The sequence below is a fragment of the Neocloeon triangulifer genome, unplaced genomic scaffold (genome assembly GCF_031216515.1).
Source record: "Neocloeon triangulifer isolate White Clay Creek 2 clone unplaced genomic scaffold, ASM3121651v1 ptg000014l, whole genome shotgun sequence".
NCBI lineage: Eukaryota > Metazoa > Arthropoda > Insecta > Ephemeroptera > Baetidae > Neocloeon > Neocloeon triangulifer.
The window spans coordinates 27,694,245-27,706,499 of NW_026775556.1; the positions used below are offsets into that span (position 1 = coordinate 27,694,245).

Consider the following 12,255-nt stretch of genomic DNA (forward strand, 5'->3'; position numbering starts at 1 on the left):
CGAAACTGGTAAAGTTTTTTTGTATTTGAATAAAAAAAATTTTTTTGTGTAAAAAAACAATTTTTGCAACGAGGAAAAGCCTGATCCCTTCATTTACATTATTAAAAAGAAATTTAACGGAATTCTGAATGTGCGGGGACGTGAACTTTGCTTTTTATTTATTTATTTTGTATATAAATCTCGTCCGAGCAGAAAAACGGTTTCTCTAATTAATCAGCATGAAGTCGCGTTTTCTGCATGTGGACCACCTATTATGAACTGCTGCTTTTCTTCTTATTTTATTTATCTCTCTCTCGTGCTCAAGTGGAGTATAAAGAGCGTCTCTTTCTGTGCCAAGTCTCTTGCAGCAGCAGCAACTTCTTATGTTTCATCTCTCTTTCCCGTTTCTCACACGTTTTCGCTGAATTCTAGTTTAGCAGCGAAGGATGCCGACGATTATGCAGCAGCCATACATTATTTTATTTCGCTAACTGTCAAGTTTCCGGGTCACATATTCTGGCGGCGCAGGTGATGGATAAAAAGAAATTACAGTGGAAGGCGCAATAAATGTGGTAAATTCCACCGAGATTCGCCAGGGAAAATTATATTTTGACACCAAATTAAAATTACTGCGTGCCTGTCAAATTATTTCCGCAGGCGGGAGGCAAATTGATTTTTCTCCAGAGTGACTTTCGGAATTATAATTCATTTGAAAATTAAATTCATATTCATAATATTGAATTTAATAATACATTAATAAATAATTTGAAACTAAATAAACCAATTTAAAATAATTACCTGAGAATGTAATTTTGTAAATTATGAATCAGAGATTTGAATGCACGATTTTAAATACAATTTTGAACAAAAATGTTGGTACTCACTTGCAGTAGGGCTCGCCGCGGAAACTGGAAACGCAGGCTCCATTATTCTTGCAGGGGTTTGGAGAACAAGAGGACACGGCTGAAACAAAAGAGGCCGATTTGATAAATAAGCCCAATAATTCAACGCGGCGCAAAATCACCCGACCTCAATTAATAATGCGCCGCGAGAGCGCGAATATAATTAAACTTGATGCTTTTTATCCACATGTGCATGCGCGTCGTTATTATTAATTGCTGTTGGCGAAACGTAATTAGCCGGAACTATTGTTTGCCGTGTAAAAGACGATCGGGGCGGTTTTGCAGCACCGCGCGATCTAAATTGCTTTTTAATTAAGGCGGTAAGAGAGAATAATCTTGATATTGATAAGGCGCAACGCACACATTGTGCTGCACGCGGAGAGAGGCGGAGGTGGTGATGGGTTTGTTACTTAATAAATTTAATACACAAGTGAGAGTTAAGACCTCTCTTGATTGGACTAATTTGCAGCCAGATGGCCGCTCAGACGTGTAATTTTCCAATTGAGAAATGGCAGAAATAATTGAAAAATATTATGACACTAAAAAGAATAATATTTCTGCAAGAAATTTTGTATAATTCTTCCAGTTTTATTAAACAGAGTCTAATTACGAATTAATCGGACGTACGTGAAATTATTTTCGCTCCAAACATTGCCGATTATTTTGCGGCAGACGTTCTTGTAATTTATTTAATTGCATCCCTGGCAAACCCGTTCTTGCAAAATGTGTAGTAAAATTCCTCGCCGGACTGCATCTCTTTAGTCTTTTTCATGCACACAATAGCCTTGCTAATTTTACATTCAATATAAAATGTTGGCGTGATATATTTCAAGCAAGCACGTAATAATTTTCAGCGTCTTCGCATAAATTGAAAGCGCCATGTTGCTTTTCACTTTTCTCGCGCTTGCAGGGCGATCGAGCATAAAACAATAAATAAATTCATTCAACTGGCGACGGAGAAATAAAAATTGCGGAGGCGTCAACCGATAATTTTATATCGGCTTGGGAAAAAACGAATCCGTGCTATCACCGAGGCGCAGACGGATGTCAATTAAGCCGGAGATGGATTTGAGTGAATTAATTCGTTCGATTTCTGCATCTCGAGAGCTGGACCGGATGCAATTGATATATGTGTACTGGACGGGGTTTCCGCTCTCCATACTCCATTATTCCCCCCATGCACGGTGTTGAATGGCATGGGGGTCGAAGGGGGGACTCAACACACACACGAGCGTCGCGTTTCGAACGCGGGGTCGTCGCGCGTGGACGGCTCGCTCGAGATAACTGGCGACGGGGTTGATCGCGAACAGGGAGTAACGGTCATTGAAATTACCTTCGAGCGAGACAGACGAGTGTCTGTTTTTAAAGCGAGCGAGAGGGTTCCAGTCGGCGGGGTGGGTTGATTTTGCCGAGAGGGGTTGCACGAAACGGGGGCGGATGTGACAAATTTTGGTGTAAGTGTTATTTAGACTGTTTGGAATTAGATTCAACTTGTTTTATTTTATTTTCATAACAAAAACTATTAAAAATTATGTTATAGGAATGAATAAATTTGTAGCAAAAATTATAATATTTCAGCAGAATTAATTTATCAATTGTTTTTCTAACAATCTTTCTTTTCAAATAGATTGTTTTCAATATTTGAATGAAAACAATGCGATGTAACAATGTGGGCCAATAATAACAATAAAAATGAACTATTTTAAAATAACAATTTTATTTATTTATTCATTTTATTGCCTTATTTTCCCAAATAAATTGTTTTAACAATTGAATGTAAACCATATATGATATAAAAAAATAATAGTAACAATTTGGACAAATTCACAATAATAATAATAATCCCTATTTTTAATTTATTATATCAAAACTTAAATAAACTTTTACTTTTTTATAACGAAATAAAACCGACTATGAATTAATTTTGTGTGCGAAATTCCAGAAGCGAAGGATATCATAAAACACGCAAAACAGCTCCCGTTTTTTTTATAACCAAAAGTTGCCTCCGATTCCTTAGAAATGCTAGACGATTTTGACCCCTGGGCACCGAACGCGGCATAATATAAAATGTAAATGGACCGAAATCGCGAAATGCCCAATTCCAATTGGCCTTGCTTGTGGCGAGCGTTGCATGCCAACCGGCGTTGCACCAACGAAACGTTTTTTCCTCTCGCTCTGCATTGGAAATTATCAATAATTTAACGAAAGGCTGTTCGACTTTTTATTCGTATCACTGCTTAAGATGCTGGACGACGAGCCGCCCGAGGCCGCCCATATTGGTATTCATATCTCCGTGGGAATGCAAAACCCACTCTCGCGAAGTTGACCAGGCGCCGCTGAAAAAATTTTATATGCTGCCCCTCGCGCGTCCTACATATTTCGAAATAATGCGAGGACAGGTTTTTGCGAAAAAGTGGAAATTTTCGCAGGAAGCGGTCGACATTATGGAAAAACATCACTTCCTCCCCGTTGCCAACAATGATGGGCACCGAGAACGCGCACCTGCCGGTGACGTCATTTCGGTTCTCACCATTGTTGGGAAGCGGGCCTTTGAGATTGAATTCGCCTTCATAACGAGAGAGGCGCATGACTTATTTCCGACCAAAACAAAACAAAAACAGAAATGTATCCGCTCTTTAACGACTTTCTCACACTTCTTCTTCCATTCATAGTTTTCGTGCATCGCGATGAATTCGGATGCCCATGTAAGAATCAGGGAAGTTCTATAAACTGTCATTAAATTTGCAATTTTCCCTGCATTGAACGGCATAAAAATACAACGGTTCAAGAAGTTAAAAATTTATTGACTCTTAAGAAATTAAAAAAGCGGCAATTACTTTAATAGCATATTTTTCTCTTTTGAAAAACTTCTAAGAAAAAAAATCTATTTAATAAAATAAATTCACTCTATTTAAATTAAGCATAAATTTTAACATTTTAATTAATTTACTGAATTGATGAAAAATCACACCGAAAAAATCCGTTAAATCAACACCTGGCAACTCTTGACCAAACGAAAGTCAAGAGCAAAGATAATCGCGTATTTTTTTAGTTTTGCACAACCCGCACGAAAAAGACCAAAAGCTTTAATGGCACCTCATGAGGCGATTCTCGTTCTTACTCTCTCAATTTTCCTCCAAGGCACACACGGCAGTTACGGTACATGGACGGAACATGCAAACTTTTTAGCACCATTGTAAAGTTCATTATCTCGGCGGTGGTGACGACGATTGAGCATCTCAAAATCAACCATGCATGTGCGGCGGCGGCGTCCGAGCTAGCAATTTGAGGAGCTGCGTGCTTCGCGGATTGACACAATCAACGCCGAGGAGGGACGCGGCCGCGTCCGACGATCAAAGGCGCGCATTACCACTAATGGACGCAATTTCCGCGCCGCAAAAATTGCGGTCGGCGAAAGGCATATCGAAAATGATCCTCGCAGTGAAGAGATATTTATAAAAGAATGAAAATTGGTATTGAGGAAAATAAGGAAAAATTCAAGCTGATAGTGTGTTGAACTCCAATTGAAATATTAAAAAAAAAATCTGTGACAAATAAAAATAGTTTTAAAAGTGCACAAATTGCAATTTAAATTATCAAGAATTATAAAATTTCTGATAAATTATAAAATAAATATTAATAGATCAATAGTTAAATTTTAATTATTGTTTGAAATTTTGAATAACCAACTTTCAAAATTAATTCAATTTACAATTCAATAATTTTCCGCAACTTAAAAAATTCATTTCATATTTACCCCCGAATTGAACCAGTTTTCCAAACTAGAAAACTCGCGATCTTTTCCTCCTCCTCAATCTCCAATTGTGCCGCGCCACGGGTAATAAAATAAACGACGCGACCGGTAGGTTCGAGGCAGTATGTTTCAAAATCACCTGGCCTCACCAAGAGTGTGCACAAAAGATTTAATAAGAAGGATCCGCGCCGAGGGGTCACCCCAGAAGCTGCAATCGCGCATGAGGAGCTATTCAAGAGCAGCTTTCAAATCTGTTTCTACAAAAACAGCCTCGCTCGTCTGGCGGGCAGGCTGCCGAGAGCCATCTTGGCAGCGGCTTACCGACCACCTGCCCTTTTCTCAGCATCATCCAAAAAAGAACGACCTACCATAAAAAGCATGAGCAGCGAGAGATTTCGGCCACCTGAGGGTTCAGGGGAATATAATAATCGACCTTTGCCTTTTATCACGAAAGGAAAAGTGAGAGATCGCGCCGCTATATTTCTCGGGGGATGGGGTTGATATTTATAGCTGCCTAAAATACAGGCTATGATTAATATTGAATTTTTGAGTGTAAAATGGATTATTTTTTTCTTTGGAAACAGAAATCAGGATCTGTTTTGAAAAGAATTAAAAGCTGAAATTTGGACATTTTCATTTTTTTTCCTAGCATTGGTTTTTTATTTTCTGAATGCAAGTTAAAATTTCTTTTGAAAAATTAAAACGGAAACTGGAATAAACTTTTAACAAAACATGACACAACTTACAATTAACATCAAAAAAATCACAAAAAAAAACTCTCTCACACTAAAAAATTGACAATATTCAAAAAGAGTCCAATGAGAAAAAACATGAAATTCCAAACTCGAAATTTTATACTTTGTAAAAAGCAGACTCAGATGAGCATTAATACATAAAAAGCAGCAGAAAAAGTGCTTTCGGCGTGGTCGTTTTTCTCGAGATTCACTTGACAGTGTGCGGCATTCATTACAGTTTGTAGTACATTTACGAGGGAGTTGTTGACAAAAAGCGTTGCTTTTTATTTATTAGCCGGCTTTAGGAGACACAGCACGTTGCATTGTTCGCCCGGGGAAGGTGTCGTGAGGCAAAATAAATAGATGCTGTGGCTGCAGCCAGACCCACCACGGGACGAGTTCAAAAAGTCACTTTTTATCAACACTTTGCCGAGAGCGGCGGTATGCGCGGCGGACAGACATGCATAGGAAAAAAATTATATATTTGCTCAGAAGGCGAGATAAAACCCGAGAGAGAGAAGAATCGACCAGAGAGCGACACCCCCGACTCTGCGGCACGTTTTCGACGGCAAACAAAATTCATTTAAATGTCTTTACATGCGTTATAAATTATCTTAATGCGCCCTTTTAATTTGCTTAAAAAATGAAATTTAATTAAAAATGAATGAAGTATTTATTAAACACCGTAGGTGTACAACATTAAGATAAAATAAGTACAATAATGATGCATTTCACATATTCTTCTTCTTAACTCTTTTGAAAAGTTGCGGCTTCTCGCAAGCTCATTTTCTTCATCGAACAAATTTTTATATGTATTAATTTATATATTTAATTAAAAAAAAATGAATATAAATTTTGGAAGAAATCGAAGTTATTCAATTTTATTGGAATAAATATCTTCCTGCGCCTTTTATAAATTGCTTAAACATGAATTTTAATTACAAAAATTTGTTTAAATGGATATAAATTATGAAATAAATTAAAGATTTATAATTTTATTTCAATTTTTCGATAAATATTGCACCACTTTCGCATATTGATGATAATTCAACTTGACAATTAGACATCGACGACGTATGAAATCGCGATTTCAGTGCGACCGAAGCGAATCCCACGATATTGAATTGCATTACTTTCTCCATCCATGCATCAGGCGCGTCGAATAAAATGTGAAAAAGGAGATTGTCGCGCGCGCCAAGAGAGAGATAGGAAGCTGCATCTCTCCTGCAGCACGCATCAATTTCAATAAATTCAAAGACCGCGGAGCTGTAATTAGGGCCGATTTTCCATCCTCTTCCTTTGATTCATCGCTCTCTCTCTTCTTAATAACAATCTTTGCCACCTACATACATTTTCACCGTCCGAAGCGATTTTTATACCTGATTTTAGCTGGCAATTAAAAAAGGGATAAGGAAGGGTTCGCTGCCGTTCAACACGTGACCCGAGCGCGCGTCTGCCCGCCGACCTTTTCCTTTCGTTGCCTGCCGAGGGTGCATTTTAAGAAAATTAGGCACCACTACCTATAATGAATGGTCTCAAGTCGTCAACGTCAAAGTACAAGATTCTTTTGCTGTCACCACGGCCCCGGATAATTGGCATGTCGAACCCAAATCATTAATTGAGAGACTTTCATGCTTTATCTGATTTTCATGAAATGAAGCGCCACGCGGTCTCTTTTTTATTGATTTCGGTAGCAGGTAAAAATTGCCGCCAAGATCGGAATTGATTATATATGTCCGTGGTCCTTGGAGATTGCTTGAAGTTGATAAAGAAAATGGAGATTTAAATGTAATAAAATCCGTTTTTTTTTTCACTTTTATGATTGAACATAAAAGGCGTATATCAAATATTAATTTTAAACTAAAAATTAACATCTACAATTAATTTAAAAATCATTTTCAAATAAAAACGAGGATTCAAAATAAGCGCTAGATCTGCTTGCGGAATCCAAAATGTTTAAAAAAATTGTGTTTTAGACTTTTCATGTTAAAATTTGGTAATTTTTCCTTTCCGAAAGCCAAAATTTCATTGGAATTTATAATTATTTCTTCAAATTGTGTTTTTCTGTTCAATTTGGTGTAGAAAAGTGTAAAGCAGTTTCATTTTTAAGGGGATTTTAAGTGGTTTTACTGCAACTGTGCGAGAAAAACTCGGCTTTAAAAAATGGAATATTAGCCAAAATGTTAACTAAAAAAATTAATAAAATTCATAATTTTGTTATGTATTCCATTCTTAAAAGCCAGTTTCAGTAAAATTTTATAAAAACCTCGTAAACATTTAAAATCATAACTCAATTTCACATAACATTTTGATAAATTTGAGGAAAGGATTAATAAAAAATTAATATTTTTCCGGAATTTTTCCGAATTTTCCATTCCAGAACATTCTGTTGCTTACTTATAGTATTCATTTTTTTTCAAGCTCTGAGCTTGCCAGTCAACAAGTGTTCGCGTTTCCCGTTTATGCCGCGCACTGTACCCGCGTCGAGCTAACTGGTGGCTCCTCAGGGGGGTTTCGCTGCCGCTGACTGACAACACGGCAAATGGGGGAAGGAAGGGTCTCTCGATGCAGCTGCTGTTCTGTGAACACATTCGCATCACCGTCGCTCACTTTTGCCAAACTTTAGCCACGCTGGACCGCCAAAATAAATTTTGCAAAGTAAGAATTTTGGCTTTGTGATAATTTTCGAGCGAATCCGTTTTGTTTTGCGAGTTTGGAAATTTGATTTGGGGGAATTACTCTTGACGATGGCGACCGTCCCGAACGAGTCGAAATTATGATAGCACAGCTGCCATTACCGGTACGCGGAAGAACTCGGAATTGCGCTGACAAAAGAAGCCAAAAGTGAGGGTTGACGCGCATGCCGAAACGGAAAATTTCCTCCGTGCACATTTAAATCGCGCTTTCAATGAAAAACAGCTGCGGATCATCAAGACTTTTAAAAACGGCCAACTGATCCTTGCATGCGCGATTCGTTGGGAGGAAGTGAAGTGGCAAAATGAAGCGGCTTGGAATAAAAAAAATTAGACATTCTTTCGTTTAAATATCCAAATTATGATCACAATTGTGCTGAAAACAATTATTTAATCATTTGAAAAGAATGGAATTATTGTACAAAACGGCACCACCACTAGCAAGAATTTTGCTAAAACATCCGAGATAAAAAAAGACCCGCAGTGAGCCTTGGTTTTTTGTTCTTATCTAAACTATTAATAAAAGTTTAATTCTCTCTGTCAACACAATTTATCTAAAATTCAGAAAATTGAAATTGCATTTCATTAAAATAAAATGCATGAAAAACATAAAGTTTGCTTCTGGAACTGACGTTAATTTACTTGATTGTCACGTCGTGTCAAAATTAAAATTATCACCGAGACACAGGGTTCAAGAACATTCCTTGTGCAAATAAAAAAATGCAACCGAGGAATGGACACTACTTATCATTTCCTTGAGTGCGTTGGCCCCTCATTAAAAGATACGAGAAAAAATGATTGTATGCAATCTGCCTTTTTATGCAGAAATCTGTGATATATTGCAATAATTAAGTAAAATTTCTTAAAAAAAATCAATATTTGTATAAAATTAAAATTGTTCCTTCATAAAAAAAAAGGATATTTTTGTGTTTAATTTTACTGTATTTTTTTCGTAGTTGCAAAAATTGTGAAGTTATTTTTAGCTTCCATAATTTGCAGAACTTTGACCCTCAAATTCTGAGAAACCCGTGTTTCATGTAAATTATTGCAAATCAGCACTGAAGAAGAATCTGCACTGGTTGTCAATATCGTTGGTCTTTTGCCAACCGACAAAAAAAATGTGTAGCGCGACAAAAGCGTCCTCGAATCAATTCTCCCTTTTTATTTTTTGCAGCCCAAAAGTTTGTTTTTGTTTTTGGCCGCGAGTGAGCGACCAAGCGCGGTAAATGACTTTTCATCTGATGCTAAATTAATATTTTGTCGTAATTTCACGGGCCGCAGAGGAGAAAATTAAACTGTTGATGGTGTTTTTGATAAGCCTTTGGTAAAGCAAAAGCACCCAAATTGCTTGCAACGCCAGAACCCGAACCTAATGAGGTGTCGTTTTCGACTCCCACGCATTTTTTTCTTAATTAAATGTATAATAAACCTTATAATAAACCAAAATATAATCTCAATTTTATGAAACAATTATAATTATTATTCCATTTTCATTCTATTTTTTTTAAGAAGCCGCGGTAACATTATTATTATTAGTTGATAATAATAATCAATTCTGCTCATCCTAAAACACGAAATAATTTTTTGAAAATTCCTCTGAAAAGCGGCAGGTAATTTACGGTCATTAAAGTCTCCGAGAAATCACCGCAACCTGTTAAGATCGCCGGTCGTCGTCTTTTCTTTTCTTTCCTTGACCAATTATTTACAATCGTCTCCACTAGAATAATTATTACATATTTCAAGTTCTGGAAGTGATTCACTTCTAAAATCGACAGTCAGGCCATCCTGTTTCTTTTTATTTTTACAGCTCCTTCGAAACACGCAAGGCGCAAATCATGGCAACAGGTCTTCAAGAAAATGCCTGCAGAAATGGCCGCGAGAGAGGCAACGAAAAAAGCATCACCTTATTCTAAACATTTCCTCGACATTGATACAAAACTATCAATCTTTAAATACGTAATTCAAATTGCTTACCATCGACTGCGACCGTTTGCAGAAGAGCGGCGAGGAGGGTGAAGAGAAGAATCGGCGAGTGGCCGCGCGGCTTCATTTTGGCGGAAGCGGCGAGAATTCTTCGGGAATCGTCGGCAAACTCACTTTTAGGCACACATCTGCTCACCGACCAAAGTTTCACTACACTCGTGGAAGATCCAAGCCATTTTCCAACTGATAATCCATTGTTTTTATCACCATACGCAGTGATAAACCCTCTCGGCCCACGGTCTCCACTTGGAATGCCGCTTCCAGTTCAACCGTAGCGCCGCGCTGCTGCAGCAGCTGCGTGGCCGCCAAAAGAACTAGCCTTGCTAGTAGTCCGGACACGAATCCCTCCGCGCGCAGACTGTGGGAAAATTTTTTAACCTTTGTTGTCCACTTCTCTTGAATTTTGAAAACATTTTCTTATTTTATTGGACTCGAATGCATGAAATTTGTTCACCGGCTGATCGATTTTGAAAATGCTTTTGATTTTGACTTAAAATTAAATAGCAAATGGTAAGAACTACTTTGACACTGCGCGTGGAATGTTTGTAGCCACAGGGAATATGAATGCGCCGAAATGAGATGATCAACGGAGCAAACTTGATGGCTCACAGCGCCCTCTAAGACAACTTTTGCAAACTAATTGCATTGCGGGTTGCAGAGTCTGTGATTAATAATTAAAATTTCACTTTTTTATTAAATAAGAACAATTCTTTACTAAAATATATTTTTTAATCTGGCAACAAATATAACAATTTAATACATAAAACTTGCGCTTTTTTTTAGTTTAAGGTAGTCATAGCTGATGTGTGCTGTTCAACCAAATCGTTGATTATTCGTTCCTCTATTTCAACACCAGCATCCAGCTCTTCTTTACTCAACACAATTTCGTGGTGGCTGTTGGGAGTGACAAGGGTCACCCTACTCTTTCTTGAATGCAACTCATTTGCTATCACAACCTGAAAATTGTTTAGAAAGTAATATATAAATTCCGTAATAATAATGGTCTGAATAATTACCTTGTGCCTGTAATTTTTCAATGCCTCCTGAGATTTTGACACCAAAAGCGACGGGTCAGTCTCCAGTTTAAAAGAAATCACAAATGCTTTTGGCACCCAGTCTGCAACCAAAGGACGCAGCATTTTCGGCACAAGCTGAAGAGAAATTTCTGGCGGCCCTCCAGTCGACTGAATTTTGTGCTCAGGCTGTAAAATAAATAATGTGATATAATATTAATTAATAAAGGTTCAATGATTTTCTTCTTTTTTTAAATACCATTTTCTCAGGCGGGACATAAAAATCGGAAACTGCTGCTGCCAGGTATAGCATTGCTCTGGAGTTAAGGCAAGCCATCGCTTCAGCCGAAGCCCTCAGTATCCAAAGATATTCAGTCAAAGTGGTAAAATTAACCATCAGCAAACGTCCAGAGTCCAGGGCCTCCTTTCTGTCCTTAAGAATTGGCAAAAGAACTGGAGCTTTTGCAGGGTCGACTGAAAAGTAAATAAGTAATTATCTAATTATTTTCATAAATTGCTCTAGGGGATGTTAAAAAAACCTTGTAACGAGTCATCTTTTAATACTTGTATTGAGTCCAAAAGTTCGTTGCCACTGAAATGTCTGGAAAATGGCTCGAGAGATTTGTATCTGTGGAAAAATTGATACGTAAAATTATTTGTTTGTAAAAATTTCATCAAGATTTACCTATGCATAAAAATGACTGCATAGCCGGCCTTCAAAAAATATTCTGCAGAAGCAGATCCTCGAGTTCCTGCACTGAAGTTGTCAACGAATCGTACCGTGTTGTGCTCCAAAGGCACAGTTGTACCTCCTGACTGAAAAAAAACACATTATTAATTTTAGTTAAAAAATAAAACATTTAGAAAATTCTACCAGTTTCATTTTGCATGGATACTGATTTTTTTTTTTTTTTAAACCTAAAATTTAACTTACAGTTATGAGGACAACTCTCAAATCAGATGGCTCAAATTTTTGACAGAACGACTGAATCTCTTTCTTCCTGCTTTCCAAGTCACTAGGCGCGGCATTCCTCAAATAAAACTCCTCCCAGGTAATGGGATTCATCGCAAGCAAATAAAATAAACGCCTTAAACGCAGCAAAATTGAGTTCGTTCTTTTCTTTTCTGGTCCGATTTTCTGATTCACAATAAGGGGGCGTGGTTTACAGTCAGTGCTGCAATTACGGCAATTGATGC

The 12,255-nt window shown here is 37.4% G+C and overlaps 2 protein-coding genes across 2 annotated transcripts in view; both read right to left on the reverse strand.

Moving 5' to 3' along the window:
• The window catches only part of LOC132201410 (neurogenic locus Notch protein), a 51,973-nt gene extending 41,665 nt beyond the window's left edge, over positions 1-10,308 (reverse strand). Inside the window, exons 1-2 of the mRNA XM_059627567.1 lie at positions 10,037-10,308; positions 864-942 (exon numbers count right to left, since the gene is read on the reverse strand). Coding sequence (XP_059483550.1) covers positions 864-942; positions 10,037-10,112 — 155 coding nt within the window. The 5' untranslated portion in view covers positions 10,113-10,308. The remainder of the gene's footprint in view (positions 1-863; positions 943-10,036) is intronic.
• Positions 10,309-10,750: 442 nt separating this feature from the next.
• On the reverse strand, positions 10,751-12,215 carry LOC132201412 (phosphopantothenate--cysteine ligase). Its single transcript, XM_059627570.1, has 6 exons — positions 11,993-12,215; positions 11,744-11,874; positions 11,598-11,686; positions 11,318-11,532; positions 11,062-11,247; positions 10,751-11,001 (listed from the first exon to the last, which is right to left on the reverse strand). Exons 1-6 carry the CDS (start codon positions 12,122-12,124, stop codon positions 10,825-10,827), a joined length of 930 nt encoding a protein of 309 aa, XP_059483553.1. The 5' UTR covers positions 12,125-12,215; the 3' UTR covers positions 10,751-10,824.
• Between the last annotated feature and the right edge of the window lie 40 nt (positions 12,216-12,255).

Bases quoted from the DNA above. Each gene is read 5' to 3' on its own strand.
- LOC132201412 (XM_059627570.1), bottom strand. From the start codon at position 12,124: ATGAATCCCATTACCTGGGAGGAGTTTTATTTGAGGAATGCCGCGCCT. The intron at 11,875-11,992 runs GTAAGTTAAATT...GTTTTTTTTCAG, and splicing joins TGAGAGTTGTCCTCATAACT to TCAGGAGGTACAACTGTGCC. The intron at 11,687-11,743 runs GTAAATCTTGAT...ATTTTTCCACAG, and splicing joins GCAGTCATTTTTATGCATAG to ATACAAATCTCTCGAGCCAT.